This window comes from Phyllostomus hastatus, unplaced genomic scaffold (genome assembly GCF_019186645.2).
Source record: "Phyllostomus hastatus isolate PE091 unplaced genomic scaffold, TTU_PhHast_1.1 phas_contig_40, whole genome shotgun sequence".
Taxonomy (NCBI): Eukaryota; Metazoa; Chordata; class Mammalia; order Chiroptera; family Phyllostomidae; genus Phyllostomus; species Phyllostomus hastatus.
In genome coordinates this window covers 57590695-57610826 of record NW_025333872.1, presented here as the reverse complement: position 1 = coordinate 57610826, position 20132 = coordinate 57590695, and the positions used below count along the sequence as shown (strand labels likewise).

At 44.2% G+C, this 20132-nt stretch overlaps 1 protein-coding gene across 2 annotated transcripts in view; it reads right to left on the bottom strand.

The window, feature by feature from the left end:
• Positions 1–277: 277 nt before the first annotated feature.
• ARMC2 (armadillo repeat containing 2) overlaps positions 278–20132 on the bottom strand; it is a 97909-nt gene continuing 78054 nt past the window's right edge. For both annotated transcript variants that reach the window (XM_045843817.1, XM_045843815.1), the window contains 6 exons: positions 14675–14993; positions 9541–9663; positions 9100–9213; positions 6805–6937; positions 6297–6457; positions 278–435 (listed from right to left, as the gene is read on the bottom strand). In XM_045843817.1, coding sequence (XP_045699773.1) covers positions 278–435; positions 6297–6457; positions 6805–6937; positions 9100–9213; positions 9541–9663; positions 14675–14993 — 1008 coding nt within the window. The remainder of the gene's footprint in view (positions 436–6296; positions 6458–6804; positions 6938–9099; positions 9214–9540; positions 9664–14674; positions 14994–20132) is intronic.

Here is a 20132-nt window from a genome sequence, read left to right as displayed (position 1 = left end):
CTGAATAGAATAAAAGAAAAAGTCATCTACTTAGAAAAACCATGTCTGTATGTTTTATCTTACATTTCTCATACCATAAAGTACATTTGTATTCATTTTCCCCTAATACCTAACAAAAAGGAATGCTTATTTCTTTTACAATACTTCGACTACTCACTAACACCAGTGCCTGAAAAACTTTCGATGTTTGTTAATACTGAAAAAAAAAATGTTCATGTTTGTTACCATTTCTTTAGAATGAAGGTGACCTGATTTCCTGGCGTTAATTTGCATCATGTTAGAAAGAAGGACTAGGCAGGGGCTCCAGGAAGGTACGATGAGTCTGAATTCGTTTTAGAAGCTGCTGTGCCACAGGTTTGAACTCTGTTTCCCAATGGAGTCTGTGATAGTTTTTTAGGTCTTGGTCAAAACTGCTGTCCAGTGCTAGTTCTTCGTCTGTATCAGAAAAATTAAAATTACAGCAATTATTTGGAAATGTAATCCTACTGAATAAAGTTTGATTGTTGATAGCATGAGTTAAACTCATCCTGGGTCATGCCTAATTCCAACATGATACAGACAAGATTTGGGGGTTCAAGGCTTTTTTTTCCTGTTTTTATTTATGATGGCTGTTTTATTGGAGAGTAAAGTTCTTTACTCTCTTCTGTTCTTTGCAAATATTTTAAATAAACATATTTTAATCTCTTAATGAAAAAGGACAATAGTCTTCTCAAAAGAATTCTAAACTGCACTGAGTCTTTATTTCAACTAATCTCTTATGTATATAAAATTCACATCCAAAAGTCAGATAACAATTGCTCAGAACAAAGTATTAATAGGTTACTTCCTTATCTTTGTATTTAAAAAGTTAGTTACTTTTTTAATGCACATACAAGAAATAAAGTGGTTGACAGATATAAAAGGAGCCAGGGAACCTTTTGGGAAAGCAGCACAGTTGAATTTGACAACTAAAACTTTACTAAAAGTCAACTTTGTAGTCTTCAAAGCAGCCTGGACATAATTCTTTAAAAGGACAACCTCTGCCCCTATGTTCTGATCCTCTGCACTACAAGAATCCCAAATGAGTCCATGGATAATGCAGAAAAGTACTTGTAAAAAAATGTGAAATTATAATTATAATTTGCTTCTAGTTCCAAAGACATCCTGAATTCTGTAAGCATAAGTATATCTATCAAAGTAGGAAAAGAAACGGCCACCAGGTTTTCTGCGCGGACCTGCCACTGCACTGGCCCTTGTTTAGACTGGCCCCAGGTGAAGCACTGAGGAAAATGCAGGGGTCTGCCGCTCGGAACACTGTGAACACTGTGGCTGAGGCAGACTGCTAATAGGTAACCACTAAGTCCTAAAATGACCACAAATAGTGCTCCTTACATAGTCTGAAAACTTTCGTCATAGGGCCAATTAAAATCCTATTACATATCAACTGCCTCATGACTGTTTACCTCAAATTTTCTACACTGAATATTTCTGCGCACCATGTACTTTGGCACTGCCGGCATTAGTCCCCACCCGGAATGAGATAAGGCAGTCTGGAATCCCAGCTTGTGCCTTCCCCTCCTCTTCTCCCAACCTAGTGCACAACTATGCAGCTCCGAGATAAGTTCTGGGCACACAAACACTTCAGCAAGGTGCTCCAGCGGGACCTGGTAGGCACACCTGGATCTCCCTGCCCACAAAATAAGCAGGCCCTCGGAAGGAGAGTGCTGATAGTTTGATGCCTCCACAGCCCTTCCCATTGGGCTACTTCTGGACAAGAGGCGTCTGTGAGACTCAGTGGTTTCCGATTTCTAGATCTTCTTCCTGCTCACTCTTTCCAGATTTTCTGAGCACTAAACATCCCGTAATGCCCTTGTTTTCTGTGCTTCTTTCTCAGGATGCTTAGGGCTGAGGGCTGCACAGGCACCTCGCAGTCCCCTCCTCTGCCCAGGGTTTTGGTTGGAGTTGGTGGTTTTAGCAATCTCTATTTTGGTGCTTTAAAAAAATCTAATATCAAGACCATGTTATTTTTCTTGAGGCTCAGACTACAATTAGTTAATAGATACTTGGACCCTATTAATTCTAAACTGGGTTAGACAAGATAATAAAAGTGGCCAAATAGCTAAAGGAAAGAGAAAAACAGGCTGAAATTTCAAAGTAATTATAGCAAATACATTTTCTTTCTTTCTTTTTTAGATTTTTATTTTTTTATTTCTAGACAGAGGGGAAGGGTGGGAGAGAGGGGGAGAAACATCAATGTGTGGTTGCATCTTGTGCACCCCCGCAGGGGACCTGGCCCTCAACCCAGGCTTGTGCCCCGACTGGGAATTGAACTGGTGACCCTCTGGTTCACAGGCCCATACCCAATCCACTAAGCTACAGCCAGTAGCAAATACATTTTCTAAATGCTGTATTCCACTAGGGATTAAAATTTGGAACTTTTATGGAGAAGAGTGACAGAGATGAAGAATTGAAAAATTTTGGAACTTTTATGGAGAGGAGTGACAGAGATGAAATCATGAAAAATTTTGATCTATGATTTTCAAGCTTTTTTGACTATGGCCTAAGATATACATATTGGATTATAACTACATATACCTATACAGGTAAACAAATGTTTTATAATAGAATACTTAACTTTACTACATGTTACAGATTCTAATATTTTCTCCTTGCTACTTCATTTTTTAAAGATACTGGTCACATTGTGGAAAGCACTGATTTAGAAAATCAGTCATTCCTAAGTGTTCTTTGTGCACAGCACATTTCCAAATGCTAGCATTTTAGTCAATCTATCAGAAAGAATTAAAGGACTCAGAATGACAAAGTTGTCGGTGACCATTATAACACAATCTCCATTATAGTTTGTGTCCTACAGCATCAATAAAAGCTTCTCTTACTCACCGCACTGTTTCCTAGCTTGCTGCTCAGCAGCTACTTGAAGGGATTGCCCTCTTTTCTTATAAGGCCCAGTCCTCACTTGTTGCAGAAGCACCTGTTGACCTTTTGGCACAGGCTAGACCCTGCGATCCTCTGACTTGAAGGCTGGGTCCCACTCTGACCCTCGTCATGAAACCCAGATGCTAAGATCCACGTACCTTATAGTGAACATACAAAAACCTAGTGTAGTTTACATTCACAATAATAAACTGCACACACTGATCACCAGTTGCCAGCTCCCCTGAGGGAAGCTCCTGGTAGACTACTGTACTAGGGCATACTATGTAAAAACTCCTCGAGAAACACACTGCTAATGAGTTTAGAAGTGACTGAAATACACTCCTTTTAGGCAACATTCTTTTTAAACCACTTTCCAAAGAGTCAGTCAACATCCCAGCACCCCAACCATGGTGCAGACCATAACTTCATCCTTTTATTTTCCCCCCAGTCACCCATCAAAGGAAAGTCGAGTGACTTACATTACTTCATAAATTGCCTTGTCATTATTTCTAAAATCAGTGCTCACACTTCAACACGAGACTCTGTTATTTAACAACTCATCCTGTGTTTCAAAGTGGCCTGATTTTTAGCTACCTTTGTAAAAGAACTGAAATTCAAATACACTCTCAAACACATACCCATTTTACTTGCAGCTGCCCAGCTGGCCAGAGCCGGCTACAACCCCATCCGGAGTAAGGGTCTGAGGCCCACACTGCAGAGATAAGAGCCAGGAAGCAGCCCAGTCCTCATGGGTCATAAGGAGGGGCTTGTGATCACATGAGAAATCCTGACACTGTGCTGGGACTTGGCTCCCTGGCCGACTGTGTTTGTTTTGGTTATGCATGCTGCAGCCCCCTTTCATGGGGTGGGGTAAGGGTGTACAATGTAATGGGACAGAAAAACTCAGGGCTAGAAGTTTATTTTCTGATGGAAGGTCCTGGCTTTGCTACACTGGGACAAAGAGGGCAAAACACTTAACCCTCTTAGATCTACTTCCCTTGTCTGTCATCTAGCTGATGACCTCAGAGAGATCCTATGAGGTTAAAATGAACATGCTTTTATAAGTAGATAGCACTATTAAAACAGAGGCACCACTAATGTGAGTCAGTCCACAGACATCTATCAAGAACCTGCTTTGCGTGAGACAATATCCTTTCTTTAAAGTGGTTCATCTGGAGAAGGGAAATAAAAGATGCAAAACAATAATACAGAAGTCACATAGTTCATAATTAATTGCTATATAAATACAGATTCCTATGATGAGACAGCGGCCTTGGAAAGCTCATAAGAAGGGCCTGCAAGGACAGACAGCATCTGGCTAGGCAGGTCAGGGATATGCATGGTAAAGCTGCAGAGACTGGGGAAGCACACACAGAAGCCTTTAGTGGGAGGCTGAGCATAGGCCATAGTAGGCAGGAGGCTCACTGCCATGCAAAGCCTGCTGGGAGTGCTGCTCCTGCTGAGAAGCTGGCCATGCCCATGTTCCCTTCTCAGCTGTCCTTGTGCCCCATGGCTCCACCATCCTCATTAGTTATGGTGGATTGCCCCAAACTTTGGTTCCAAAAGAAGTCACAGATAGCCTGTCGGGGAGGCAGCTGCTGCCTACGGCATGAAAGCCCTACAGCCCAGGAGAGTGACTGTTGGACCCAATCAGACCTTCTCCCCAAGGGAGAGACAGAAAGGTGCACCAACAACATAGGAAACTTGTTGCACACTAAAGGAAGCCTCGAGGCAGTTGAAGCTATGACCAAGCAGGAGCCTAGAGAGGCCAAGGGGGAGAAAGGATAATTTCCATAGAGCAGAGACAGAGCAGAGCTAGGTCTCCAGCAGGGTGGAGATGCCTGCTATACCGACAGGGCCACTCCGACAGGGGCTCCGGTTCCATCTGCAACAACCTCCCAGGTCCTCTCTGGCAGGCTCTGAACAATATGCTGGTTTCCTGGCTTCCCTCATCTCTGTGCACCCTTTCCTAAGCTCGCTTCCTCAACCAGGGCATGGGTTCTTCTCAATCCTGGCCGCATAACAGACTCACCTGTGCAGCTTCTTAAAAACACAGATTATCGACCTCACCCCAGAGCTTGTGAATCAGAATTCCTGGGGGTGGGGCCAGAATACCTGTGGGTTTCCTAAATTCGCAGCTGATTCCAATGTTCTGCCGCAGCAGAGCACTGAACCAAGTCAAGTGTGTGAACCTCAATGATTAAAAATCACACTTTTTTTTCTTACTCTTACATAAAATTATATTGATCTGGAATAAACAAATTTCACACCAACCTAGCAAGCTTTCTACTTCTGAGTTCCTGTTTAATATAATGTTATTATACCTGGGGTCTACAAAGCACTATACAGCCACGTTTTGAGGGCTTGCTGTGTGTCAGGCACCGTAGCAAGCTCTGTTCCATGTTTCGGCTCGTTTAACAAGTCGGCAGAGCGGACGTCAATCGCCCCCATCTCAGAGATGAGGAAACACACATTGAGGCAGGTTACAACCTGTCTGGTAAAGGCTAACAGAAGGACTTAAACTCAGAACTGACTTGGTCTTCCCATTGTGCTCTCAGGAGGTTTGTTTGATCCTCAAGATGATTCCCTACAGCAGGGCAGGGATGATCAGGTCCCTGCTTTAGAGATGAGGAGACAGATTCTGAGAAATTATTTTATCAAACGACACCACCTAAACCCCAGCAGCCGAGCAAACGGCACCTTTCCACAAGCCCTGGCTATTCCAAAACGGTGGCTGGAAAACAGAAGATATTCCATTTGGGGAAAAGGATCATTGAACACACTCATTCTCTGCCCCCAATCACTGTGGTTAGACTTAACCCAGTATGTGAACAATTATCCTGAAAATGGAAATCTTAAAAATGGAAGAAGCTATCCTCTTTCCTTTGCTGTGTATCAATGATTTCCCACCTTCCAAGGTATGGACCCCACTATAATGTCAAATAGTTTCACAGACCCTAAACAAAAGCAGACCAGTAAAGCTCAGGGTGTTCAGCTGATAATTAGCACAACTGCTAATTACAATGTATAGATTCACTTAAATGCATGGCTTAATTCAGAGTAGCCTATAGTCATCTTTTCTCAATTACAATGATGTCTGTATACTTTTAAACAGCATTTTGCACCCTATTAAAAATATAAAAAAGAAAAAGCCACAGAAGAAATCATGATAGTGCCCAATGAATTAAAAGTCTTTGTGCCCCATTGTAAATAACATTAAGCCTCTTCCAGATATTTCTGAATTATAATAATATTTGTAGATTATCATAGATGCTTAAAGAACTGTAGCCACCCAAAATACATACCAACCTTTTCCATACAGGGCACAGAATTTTTTTTTAATCTCACTGAGATCACAGAGTCACAGTGAAGAGGCTTACCCAGAAATGACGACAGCAAGACTAGGAGTGTGTTGGCGTCTTCATCTCCAAAACACGACGAAGCATTAGTCATATTTTCACTGAAGTTCCATAATGTTTTGCAGATCAAGCAGGCCAGCTGCCAATCAGTAGGACCAAAATCTCTTAGACACTCAACTAACCTGAGTTAATAAAAGTCAAGTTAACAAGGTATTAGGTCAGAATCTCTTTAACATTTATATTTTAGCACAATAATAATAATCAGTAATATTTAATATATATTGTGTGTAATTTAGTGATTATTTAAAATATGTTCATATCTGCAAATTCAAATAGCTACAAAGTGGCAGTAATCTACTTCTGAGATATTTTAAGTGCAGTGAAATCTAAGTCCCCTTTTCAGTCCTAACTTGGCTCTTCCAGATGTTCAAACACTTCTACCTGGAGGAATGGCGAGAGGGGCCTAAACTCCCTGGAAAACTGTGTCCTCCAAATCCTGAGAGTTGGAACACCACACCTTGAAACTTACTTTTTAATGCCGCCTCCTCCTTTTAGGATGACATGCTTGTCCTTATCCACAGTGAGATTTAGGAGAACGCCACAGGCAGAAAAGCAAATATCCTGATGCCCAGCATCCAGCAGTGCAATCATGAACTTGTGTACTGGGAGGGAAGAGAACAGACGCAGACCACTAAAGCTCGGGTTCTCAGCTGTACCTTATGCCCCCTTATTGAAGGGGAAAGGGCAAAGGGGAAATGGGGAGTGGCTTGCAAAACGGAAGTCCCTACTAGGGGTTTTAACCCTTCCTCCCTAAGTAAGGCATTACCCACTGCCCTGCAGTGGGTTCCCCAGCACCCACCACATCCAGAACCCGATCCCCACCCTCCAGGTCCCTGTCCCCAGATATTGCTGTATCTGACCCAGAAAGCAGCTCCCTCTCCAGGGCAGTGGTGGAGTCCCTGCTGGTGGAAAGGAGGAAACAATGGACGTCCAGTCACACAGGTGATGTTCATTTCTAACATCCCAAGGGCCTTTCAGAACCTCCAGCAGCAATTTTATCTACATACACAGCCCTGGGGGAGGGCTCCCGATGAGATCTTCCCTGAAGTCTTCCAGGGCCACAAGTCTGGATCAGAACACTGGAAACGGGCCTGTGGCAAGGCAGGACTTCCTGGGTAGGGGGCATCTCAGTGGGGACAGGCTCCCTGCCTCTGGGAACCAGTTTCCCCGACACCTAGGAAATAGAACTCTGTCTTGTTTTCAATCCCAGATCAGGGGCTGGGCGAAGAGTTACGGGGGAAGGGATAGCCCTGTGCTCTGCCTCCTCCCGTTTTCCTGCACACCTTGAGAGGTAGCCACCTCGTTCTGACCTTGGCCCTGTTGATGGATTCGACAGTGAGCTTGGCAAAGGCTGCGTCACATATATGTATTTTTAAGAGTCTAGAGAATGTACACCAAAATGTGAAGTTATCTCTGCGGTAGGGAGATAATGGGCGATGGTGTGATGCTGCTTTGTTTTTTTCTCTCTGTATTATCTAAATGTTTGATCGTGAACATGGGTGATTAGGTATTTGTGGACAAAAAAGGGGGTGCTGTAATAAATCGTAAATTCCTAACTGGGTGGGTCATGGTGGGTAGTCACACCCCAGCTCTATACCTTCTTCATGAAAACAAGCCCTGTCTGTTCTTGTGCATCTAGGTCAACACACCTCGGCGATGCCAGAAGTAATACCTCTCAAAGGGGCAATGTTCTTAAGAAAGCTCAGAATCCTGTAACCCTATCCCCACCTTGCTTTCTCCCACCCTCATGTAATTCTTCTTACATTCCCTCCTTAATTTCAAATGGGGAAGAAAAACTGCAAAACTGATATTCTTAGGAGCATTTGAGATCTTGTTCCCCAGTGTATGCCATCAGTTTGGCCCAAATAAACTTGTAAACCTCCTCTGCAGGTTTGGACATTTCTTACATCAACATATTTTTAGTTATTATTCTTACATGAAATATTTGAGACATATCAAGGGTGGTTAGTATAAAACTCTTGTGTACCTGCCACCCAGTTTAAGAAATAAGACATTACATATCTAATTTTATATCTGGGCATTCCTTTCCCTCCAAAGATAACTTCTGTCTTAAATGTGGAGTTTGTCAATTGCAAATACTATTTGTACCTTACAACATGACTACATGAGTGCATTATATAGACAGTACCCAAGATTGTTTTGCATATTTTAAAACTTACCTTAATGGCATCATTCTGTGTATATGCCCCTATCACTAACATTTCTGCTCCTAGATTATAAGTGTTTGAGTTTGAACCATGAACCTCTAGTTCATGTACTTTCATTGCTGTATGCAGAACATACTGTGGCATGAATATACCACAATGTATTTATCCTCTTGCCTGTTGATGGATTTTTAAGTTGTTTCCACTTTTTTGCTATTACAAGCAGTACAGTAATGAACATTCTAGTACATGAAGTAGCATGTCCCTTGAGTCTGTTCCCATGGGTAGAAATGAGAGTATAGATAACTTGTCCTTGTCTGTCTGTCTGTCTGTCTGTCTCTCTCCCCCTCACCCCACCCCCCCGCCCCATCTTGGAACTCAGAAGACTGCTCACGAGGGAGTGGGAACACGGAGAACACTGCCGAGTCCGTCTTGGCATCCTGTGCTGACAGCCTTACGTACGGAAGGAACAGAATGTTAGGCACTTACTCATCCCAAAGCGGAAACAAGTGTCACATTGTCATGACCCAAGCTCCGAGACCGCTTCGTGTTTATTGGCAAGAAGTGCATGTTTATGAATGTAAGTGTCATTCACTCACTATTCTTCTCCACAATGAAATCGCAGACATCATGGTCTTGGGAGAGATTTCCAAAAACACGCACAGCCTCCAGGATTCCATCCATGTTATTACTCATGAGAAGCTTTAAAAGCACTGGGTTGGGTGACCAGAGGAGGGGAAAAATCAGTGAATTGAAGCTTTGATTTTAAGGCTATTAGAAACCAATACCATCAGTTCAATAAATACTAATACTGCTAATTCAAAAATTAAAAATGATAATAAAATACAAACTTCAGGGGACTTCAGTAAGAACTAAGAAGCCAAGCTTTCCCCATATTCTAATTTTCCAGAACCAAATCAGGCTCTTCTGATTTTTTCCAGGAAATCAGAAAATATGAATGCTTCTAGTACAATGTTTAGTTAATAAAACCAAAACCTTAACTGGACATGCATCTACCCAAACCTAACTCTGAACCTTACATTCAGCAATATGTAGCTTTTTGTTTTGAATTATGGAATTCTTCACGTGGTAGTAAGATAAGTTGTTGATTGTTACTGTCGTATTGATCACCAGCTCCTCACAATCATCGATTGACTTGTATTCTGAAACAAAGGAAGGGTGTCACGGACTCACGGCAGGGCTAGAAGCAAGGCCATCCTAACTGCAGCAACAATCCCAGCTGCGGCAGGGGTGAGCCGCTGTCCTGGGCAAGGTCTGGGCAAGGGCAGTGCCTGCCCTTGCTGTTTGCTGCTTTATTTCCAGGACTCTTCCTGCAGGAAGTGCACCAAATGCAGGGGACCCCTTCTGCCCAGGGCTTAGAACACTCTGAGCTCCATCCTCACAGCCAGGGGCTCTGGAAATGTAGGGCTGATCTCGGCCCTGGGTCTATAGTAAAGCAAAAGTGCTAAACACACCAGTGAGCCCACCCATCTCTAATGCCCTCTGGCTTGCCCGGCCCCTAAACATGCAGCACCTGGTCGCTTCCCACCTACTCTGCTACCATCTACCCCATCCCCTCACTAGTTTCTCTTCATCTACCTCTTCCCTCCAGAGTCCATCCTCAGCATGGTGAGCCTTCAAAAGTTAGTCGGATAATGTCATTGGTCTCACTTGGCCCTCCGGCTGTCCCTGGGCTGCCCGGGTCCTGACCTCTCTGGCCTCATTCGGTGCTCTAACCCTCAGGCCCCCAAGGCCAGCCACACTGGTCTTTGTACTCTTTTTGAACTTGTCAGCATGACCCTTCCTGGGAATGTTTGCCCTGCTAACCCCTCTGTCTGGAATATATTCTTTTTCCGGTTATCTGCTTGGCTCGCTCCCCATGTGCTTTGGGTTGTTGCTCAGATGACACCTGGTTGGACAGACTTTCCTTAGTCACCCCATGAGAAGCGGCACCCATTACTCTCTCTCCCCCTTACTCCACTTCAATTTTCCCCATGGAACATGTGACCACTTGACTTGTATGTTTAAAGTATGTATGTCTTCTAGCCCTAAAAACGTGAATTCCATGAGGACTGGTGATTCGTCTGTTTTATTCATTGCTGCTTTCCCAGCACCTTGAGCAGCATCTGACACAAAGAGGGGGCTCAGGAAATAGTTGCTGAATACAAGAATAGGTGAGTGAAGGAAGGAAGGAAAGAAGGGAGGGAGGGAGGAAGAAGGAACCCTTTAGCTTACACACAGGACCTTCAGTAATTCTGTCCCTGCCTTCCACTCAGCCTCCAGACTTGTCTGGCCACAGTGCAGAGAAGGGCAGATGCGAGGATGCCAGTGAGGAGCCTCCTGTGGTATTCAGGTGGCAAATAATGTAGCTTAGGCTTCGGTGATGGTGGAGATGGAGCAGGTGGATGGACTGAAAAACTATTTGGGAAAAACTATTTGGGGAGAAAAATGGACAGTATGTGGTGAAGGCTGGATTGGGGGATAAGAGGGAGGAATCACTCAGCATGATTCCCGGGTCTCTAGATTACATTATTAGATGAACAGTGATCACATTCTCTGATTCAAGGTCATGAGGAGAGGGTCCAGTTGGGAGAAAGGTCATGAGTTGCTTCTGAAGTGCCCGCACTGGGTGAGGAGTGAGGTAGTTGGATGCATGGTCTGACAGAGGAAGATTCACACTGGTAACACTGAACTAGTTACGGCAAATTGAATGAGCATCTGCCTCTCACCTCTCTCACCGTGCCTCCCCCCACCTCCCGTAACTGTTCCAAGCCTGGGAGGGAACCACCTCAGCACCAGCACACACCTTGGGCCCTTGCTTGGTTAGGAAGTGCCTTCCACCTCTTGTATGAAACGAAACTTCCTCAGGGAATAAGAGAGGGGGTGCAGGCTGAGCAGCAGGACTGTGCTAGCTCCTATGCTCTCTGATTCCATCCTCCCTCCTTTTGGCTTTCTTTTCATTAAAGGCAATGGCCTTTTTAAAGCTTACTCTATTACAAAGGAAAATTCAGTCATTCGTATGCTGCAGAAAACATATACTCGTTTGTTGTTTCTTTCTCCAAGTGTTCCTGGAGGGTCTACCATGTCCTGCCCCCATGCTGGCCACCGTGGGGGAGGGGAGCACTGGCCAAAGGACAGTGTATGTGTGAAGAGCTTATGGAATTACTATCAGGCTTTGGACTTGCTTGGGACCTGACAGCCATTCCTTTTTTTCCTGCTTCTCCCTTTTGGAATGAGGATGGCTATCCTGGGCCTGTTCCATCACTGTGTTTTGGAAGCATGGAACTTGCCTAGTTTTAGAGATCTACAGCAGGAGAGAAATTTTTTTTCTCAGGACAAATCATACCTCAAGTCACACAATAGTTGATTTGGAGGGTACTGAAGTGGGATTATGGACCTTGGGTTTTAGAGTTGACGCTGGAAGAGTTAAGACTTTGGGGGCTGTTGAGAAGGAATTAATGTGTTTTGTACATGAAAAGGGGGTTCTAGGGACAGACAACTAAATTGACTAAATCATGTCCTCTCCCCCCAATTCATATACTACAGCCCTAACCTCTAATGGGATAGTATTTGGAGACAGGGGTTTTAGGAGGCAATGAAAGTTAAATGAAGTTGTAAGGATAGAGACCTTGTTAGCTCAAACTGCTGGAGTCATAAGAAGAGGCCATCCCCTCTCCCCTTGTGTGCACGCCGAAGGAAGGCCAAGTGAGTAGGCAGTCATCTGCACACCGGCAAGGGAGCTCTCACCAGGAACCACACAGGCTCACACCCTGACCGTGGGCTCCTAGCCTCCAGAACCCTGAGAAATAAATTCTGTTTTACAAGCCAATAAGTCTGTGGTATTTTGTTATAGCAGCTTGAGCTGACTAATACAGGGGAAAAGATAAGACCTGCACTACTGGGGGCTGTAATGACAAATAATGTGACAACCTAAAAAATAAAAAGATTGGACTTCCAGCCAAGATGGAGGCATAGGTGGACGCACCGTACCTCCACGCACAACCAAGATTGGAACAACAACAATTTAGAGGCAGAATACCATCCAGAACTGACAGACAATTGATCTGAATGGAAGTCGGACAGCCAAGAAGTTGAAATAGATCTGTTCATCCAGACCAGTAGGAGGGGCAGAGACGAGCAGCCAGGAGTGGGTTGTGGCACAGAGAGCAGAGAGAATTGGGCACATAAGGCATCCGGGGGTGCATAAGGCATCTGGGGTGTGCAAGATCGCAACGGGTGGACCCTGAGTATGCAAGCGGCAGCTGGCAGACCCAGTGAGGCAGCTATTTTGGAGCAGGGCAGAGTGTGCAACCCAGGATTCCAGAGAAGGGACTGAGGTCCCAGGAGCTCACCGCCATTGTTCCCTCCCGCCCCCACCCCCATCCCCACATACAGTGTCACAATCTAGCGACTGAGGTGCCCAGCCCTGGTGAACACCTAAGGCTCTGCCCCTCACCATAACAGGAGTGACCAGACCAAAAAAAAAGAGAGAGATGGCTCAAACAGAAGAACAAATCAATGCCCCAGAACTCATCCTTTTGAGCAACTGAGAGATAGCCAACCTATCAGATGCACAGTTCAAAACAATGGTGATCAGGAAGCTCACAGAATTGGTTGACTTTGGTCGCAAATTAGATGAACAAATACAGGTTATGGTAAAAGAGATGAAGGAAAATGCATAGGGAACCAATAGTGATGGGAAGGAAACTGGGACTCAAAACAATAAAGTGGACTAGAAGGAAGAAAGAAACAACCAAACAGGAAAGAAGGGAGAAATAAGAATTCAAAAAAAATGAGGAGAAGCTTAGGAACTTCCAGGACATCTTTAAACATTCCAACATCTGAATTATAGGGGTACCAGAACGGGGAGAGGAAAAGCAACAGATTGAAAACGTATTTGAACAAATAATGAAGGAGAATTCCCCCATTCTGACAAAGGAAATAGACTCCTAGGAAGTCCAGGAAGCTCAGAGAGTCCCAAAGAAGTTGGACCCAAGAAGAAACACACCAAGGCACATCATAATTACATTAGCCAAGCTAAAAATGCAGGAGAGAATCCTAGAAGCAGTAAGAGATAAGGGGACAGTCACCTACAAAGGAGTTCCCATCAGACTGTCAGCTGATTTCTCAAAAGAGACCTTGCAGGCAAGAAGGGGCTGGAAAGAAGTATTCTAAGTCATGAAAGGCAAGCACCTATATTCAAGATTGTTCTATCCAGAAAAGCTTTCATTTAGAATGGAAAGACAGATAAAGTGCTTCTCAGATAAGGTCAAGTTCAAGGAGTTCATCATCACCAAGCCCTTATTTTATGAAATGTTAAAGGGACTTATCTAAGAAAAGAAGATTAAAAAAACATGTATAGTAAAAGGACAGCAAACTAACAATTATTAACAACCACACCTAAAGCAAAACCAAAAGAAACTAAGCAAACAACTAGAACAGGAACAGAACCACAGAAATGGAGATCACATGGAGGGTTATCAACAGGGGAGTGGGAGGAGGAGAGAGGGGGAAAAGGAACAGAGAATAAGTAGCATAGATTGTAGGTTGAAAATAGATAGGGGGAGGGTAAGAATAGCATGAGAAATGTAGAAGCTAAAGAACTTATAAGTATGACCCATGGACATGAACTTAAGGGGGGGATGTGGGTGGGAGAGGGTGTGCAGGGTGGAAGAGAGGGAAGGGGGGAAATGGGACAACTGTAATAGCATAATCAATAAAATATATTAAAAAATAAAAATTAAAAAAAGTGAAAAGATTAAATACACTTTAATACATGGACTAACCATGGAAAAATTGGGGATTTTAAACTCTTTGTGGTTATGTTGGCTGATTTCTGGTAACTTATCACTATATTTTTTAAATATTGCAATATAATTCACATATCACAATATTCACTCTCTTAAAGTGTACATACTATTCAATGGGTTTTAGAAATAATATTACTATGTGTTCATTTTTTAGAAATCTGGATTACTTTTGAGGCAGTTCTGAACAGAGGAGGAATGTTCTTTCATAGGGCTGAGCCGTCTCGTTAAAGTGAGCCGATTGTACTAATAAATCCCTCAGCACACCCAACCTCAGCACAGCCCCTGGCTGCAGGGCACAGCTGCCGCTTGCGTCCACTTCAGCCCACTGGGCTGAGGGTCTTACCCAGCAGGCCGAGGGTCTTACCCAGTGTGACGAGGAGCAGGCCTACTATATACGGGTTGGCAGCCATGGCCGGCCCGATGCCCGGGTGGATGGCCAAGTTGGCGAGCACGCGGGTCAGCTTGATGAGCACGTCCTCCACCTGGGCCTGTGGCTTCGGTGCCTCGGGCTGCTCATCTCCTTCACCAGCTCGCCTCCTGGGATGCAGATCCAGTTTGTAGAACGTGCGGAATAATGACAGCAGAGTGGGGATGCTCCCTTCCTCTTTGAAAAACTGTTCACGAGCCTGGTTATTTTTCGCTGTCAGGTTGCCAAGAATGAAAACAATACGAACAACTAAGTCCTGAAATAAATGAGAGACGACGAGTTACAATTGCATAGCGGCTGGGGCAAATTGTTGGAAAGAATGCTGTATTTATTCATGATTTAATTAATAGTAACATTGGAACATGTCTGGCTTCAACTAACTTGTACAGGATTTGATTCCCAAGGCTGGGGCAGATCGACAGAGGCACTAAAGCGTTTGGCAGCACTGAAAGGAGACAAACTGATTGATGCCGTTAGAAGGTCTATTAACTTCAGATCCTTCGTCTGAAATTCTGGCCAGCATTTTCCGTTTTGTTTTGTTTTTTTCCGGAGACCAACTAATGGAGTGGGATATCGATATGAAGAATAATGTATTACACAAATCTAAGCTTTCATGCTAACAGGTTTCTGGAGCATCAGAATCTTTTCCTGAAAGTCCACCTCTTGCGGAAGCACTGTGTTTCTAGACACCAGGCAATAGATAATGGCTAGTCAGATTGTATTGACAGCAGGGTTTCTCGGCCTGGGCCCCACTGATGTTAGGGGCTGGATAACTCTTTGCTGGGGACAAGGGCACCTTGCGTTCAACAGCATTCCTGGCCTCTTGTGTTAGATGCCAGTAGCAGCTGCCCAGATGCCACAGCCAAACATGTTTAAATGACCCCTTGGGGCAACCACCCCCTCCCCCATTGAGAACTACTGCCTGGTATCTGTACAGCACTTTAATGTGGAACTGTGCTTGTCTTTCTTGACCTGGGTAGTAGGTACATGCGTGACACCTTTATAACTATTTGCTACCTGGTACATATGTGTGCCATGAACTTTTCTGTATATATGATATATTTCACAACCAATAAGTAAATGTTCCTAAAATCCCTAAAGTGTGAACATTTTACAACCAAACCAGACACAAAAACAATTATGTTCTTAATTCAACGACGATATGTGAGCACAGCAGGCCTTACAAGCAGTGGGCGAGGAAGTCCTGGGAGGGAGAAACTTTAAAGGAAAACTTAAGCCTGGCTACAACCAGCTTGGGTGCTAACACTTACTGTGGCTGGTGCTGTGCTATTTTAAAGAAAGGAACAGGTTTGGAGAAGTGCTGGGTCACATAGCCGGCAAGGGTGGAGTCAGGATTTGAACCTAGGATTACCCCAGCCTGGAGTCCTTTCTACACCCATGCCCTACTTTCCACAGGTTTGTCCTTTAATAATCTCCTCCTTGAACTTGCCTTCTTTCAGAACAGTTATGGAATTATCTCCTTTTGAAATGCAAATATGGCACAGGGAGGGATTCCAAAAAACCTTTGTTTATCAGGTTGGTAATTACCGGCAGCCTTCAGAAAAAGGGACAAAAGGCAAAGGGCTGGGCCTGTTTTCACGAGGAGCCAGGTTCAGGTGGGATGGGGGGGGGGGGCAGGAGCAGCGCAGAGACGGTGTGTGGCAAGAGACAAGGAAGATCTAGGACAAAGTATAAGACTTTGGGATTTGCCAATTCCAACTTGTTCCTGCTTGTTTTTTTTAAAAAAAAAGTTTTTCCTGGCCCTGGCTGCAAAGCAACGGGCTGCTGCTTGTGCAGCTGGAAACTATTTGCAAACATGAGGAAAGGACGGAGGCTGGGAGTCTGACACGGTGGCGAGAAGGGGCCCCTGGTCCAGGACGGAGCTCCCTGGGAAGAACCCCACTCAGCTCAGCGTGCAGCCAACTGCCGCAGCAGTCCGGTCGGTCGGGAGAGACCCCGCCGGGGGACCCCCACCCAGGGAGGGCTGAAGCTGGTCCTCACAGAACTCTTGAATGTGGGGGCTTTGGGGGAATGTGTTCTGAGGAAAGAGTGAAGATATGGAATACATAAAATGGAGTCACTGTATCTAAGATGATAAAATTATTAACATCATGAAGGTCGACTTCATTCTTGTTCTAAGTAGCCTGGGAACTTAAACTTTTAAAATCTTTCCAGTCCTGTGTCTATGTGTATGTCTGGAGAATGAATACACACACACACACATATTCTGGAGATTATATATAATCAAAATCTCCAGATTACCTTCAAATGTCCCCTGGAAGACTCACACATCTAGGCCACTGGGCATCCATCATCCAGACTGATAATTATCTGATGATAATCATCCTGGACCAATCCTAGGGCTCACAATGTAGGACTGATTTTTCTTAAGAATGCACTTTTTACTTGGGACACTTTCCTTCTTCTTTGGAACACTCACAGGTTTTGCCTAGCTGTGTTCCCAGTTTGCAAACTCCAAGACCTTTCAATAAATCCTCATCATTTATTCCTTGCCAAAGCTTCCAGACTCTTGGTTTGACAACACACATAAGCAAGCTCGAGGCAAGGCGCTCTGAAGAGCCTCTAACCTACTTGAGAAGACAAGACTAAGGAGGAAGCCGGACACCAAAAGGGATTATGACTCCCAGCTCGAGGGCCAGGCAGTCCGGGTTCATGTTTGTTACTTTGCTTAGCTTCTCTGTGCCTCCATGAACTCATTGGGAAAATGCGGAAAATAATGTATTTTGAGATTGAAGCAAAACATACAAAGCACAAATTGTAGTGAATAATGATTCAGGCATTGTTCTGAACCTTTTTCACGCACTATCAAAAAATTCTTAGTAGCAATAAACGAGGTGGGACGGGCCCCCGTGGTCCTAGGAGAGTTTAGATAAGAGGATGCTCAGTGAACAGTCTGTGTGTGGGGGTGGGGCAGCAACGTCACCACAAATGGGTTTGAGTTCAACTTTGAAAATATGTGAAATGCACATATGTGGGGGTGGGAGGAGGGTTTGCAGGAGGAAAGAATACCCTAGGACAGTTCCTTTGCTGGCGCCTGGGGTCCCCTTTTCTGCCCCTGATCACCAGAGGGTTCCCTGAAGAAGCTGAAGCCTGTGGGTCGAAAATCTAAAACAAGCACATCCAATTCCATTACAATACTTGAATTTCACTTCATGTAAAACCAGCAATTGCTCCAAGTAACTCGGGACAGCTGAGGCTCCTCCCCGGGCTCTGGAAGGAAAGCACATCTCCAGCCTGGCCATATCCAACAGAAAAGCAGACCGTTTCCCAACTAGCACAGGGATATTTCTGAGAATTAGGCTCCTCAAAGGAAAATTCCATTTTATATTTGCTAAGTTGAAGAACAGGAGCTTTTTGCACAAGTCGTGATATATGATTTCTGATTAAAGACATTCTAAAAAATTTCTACCCTGAAAACTGTAATAATACTAGTAGTAGTAGCAACTAACGCATGGTGGCTTACGATGCACCAAGCACTGATACATAAATTAACTAACTGACTCAAAGTGATAACTTCCAGTTCTTTAAACTGAACAAAGCTGTTCCCACTCTCTGCAGTCGGAGAGCAACTTCCCTCACACACTTGACAGTACTTATGTCAAACATTTTTGAACTTCATGCTGTTCCCTGGATTGTGCTCTTCTCTCACTTCCACAAAACATATCAAGTGAGGCAGGAAAGGCACTGCATGTGATTTTAAATGACTTCTTAAAGAATTGTAAGTAGCTGTACTCTATTCACTAAATCACTACCTGAACTAATCAATATACTTCCTAAAATGTCTCTGCCATCTTTTGAAGAATGCTAGATCATTTTTAATCCATATATATACACTTATATATAAACATATATTGCTATATATATAAAAATTACAGCTGGCCTTCCACATTATAGTAGCTTCAGGTGCCCAGCACACTGCTTAGACATTTCTGTAACTTAGAAAGTTCCCCTGTGTTTGCTTTTTCTGGCAGTCCAACTCAGTGGGCACCTGAGGCCCTGTACCACCTCCACCTCTTGTTGTTGACAAGTCAGGAGTATTTAGACCCTGGCTCTAGGTAAAAGCGGATCTCCTTAGAGATCATCATTCTTCAAAAAAAAAAAAAGAAAAAAACAAATGACCTCCAGCCACTGTCACGTGGTCTAATCTAGTTAGAGTAAGTGCTGCTTTTCTTTGAGCAATTTTCTCGGCCCCCTCCCACTGATAAGATTCTTTCATTTTAACATGTCTGTGAGTCCTAACGTGGTCTAGATAAATACAGCTGATGTGGGGAGGCTTTAAGGCAGGAAGAGTTAACACTGCTAGAAAGCCTCTTTCCCTGCCTTCAGAGGGAAAAAGGAGGGGGTGGTTGCTGGCAGCGTTCACGCCAACTGCGGGATGGCACGCGAGATCCACGGATGGGGATGGCAGATTGCGCCGTCTGAGGCAACTCACTTCCAGCAACTGCTGTGCTCGCTGCTTCTGTCCTCTTTACCAGGGTTGGCTAAGGTTTGCTTCCTCCCTCCCCCTTCTCCAATATATTCCCCAAGAATCAAGGGAGCACAGACTAGGCCAAAATGGGAGCAATCCCAAGGAGGTTGGCAGAAGTGGTGTTTCCTTATTCCCAAGCCAGTGCTTGTCTGGACTCATCTGGAGTCCCAACAGCGGAGGCTGAGCAGGGGGTGCTGCACGGCCCCCTCAGCTCGCCGTCAGTGGCCTCTGCACAGTGCAGACCCGCACTGGGACAGTATTATGGAGAGGTTATTATTGTTCCACAGCCACAATTCATCTCGAGTCTACAGAATATCATTTAATTAAAATCCTCTAAAGACTTGAAAAATTGGACAAAGGCCAAAATCACTGATTTGCAGAGACTAATTCCACAGCAGAAAACTCTTTCAATATGCAATTCTCTTTTGAGGTACAGATTCTCTCCTTCATTCTTAGACAAAATCTGAGAACCACATATAAATCAAGACTGCACTTTTATAGCATTTCTATTAAATTTAACACAAAGTTGCATATTCCTACCACAGCTTAGAAACAGCAAAATGAAGATGAATCGGGAGAGAGAATTATTTTTTTTAAAGGCAGTCTAGCCCTGACCAGTGTAGCTCAGCTGGTTGGGCGTTGTTCTGCAGTGCAAAAGAAAGGTCACCAGTTCCATCCCCAGTCAGGGCACATGCCTACATGCCTGGGTTGCAGGCCCGGTCCTTCCCCCCACCCCCTCCCAGGCTGGGGTGTGGGCAGGAGGCAACCAACCAATCAATGTTTCTCCTTTGATGTTTTTCTCTCTCTCCCTCCCTTCCTCTCTCTCTAAGAATAAATAAAGAAAATCTTAATAAAATAAAAGAAGGCAGTCTAGTATAACCAGTTCCTATTGACTTTCTAATTTTG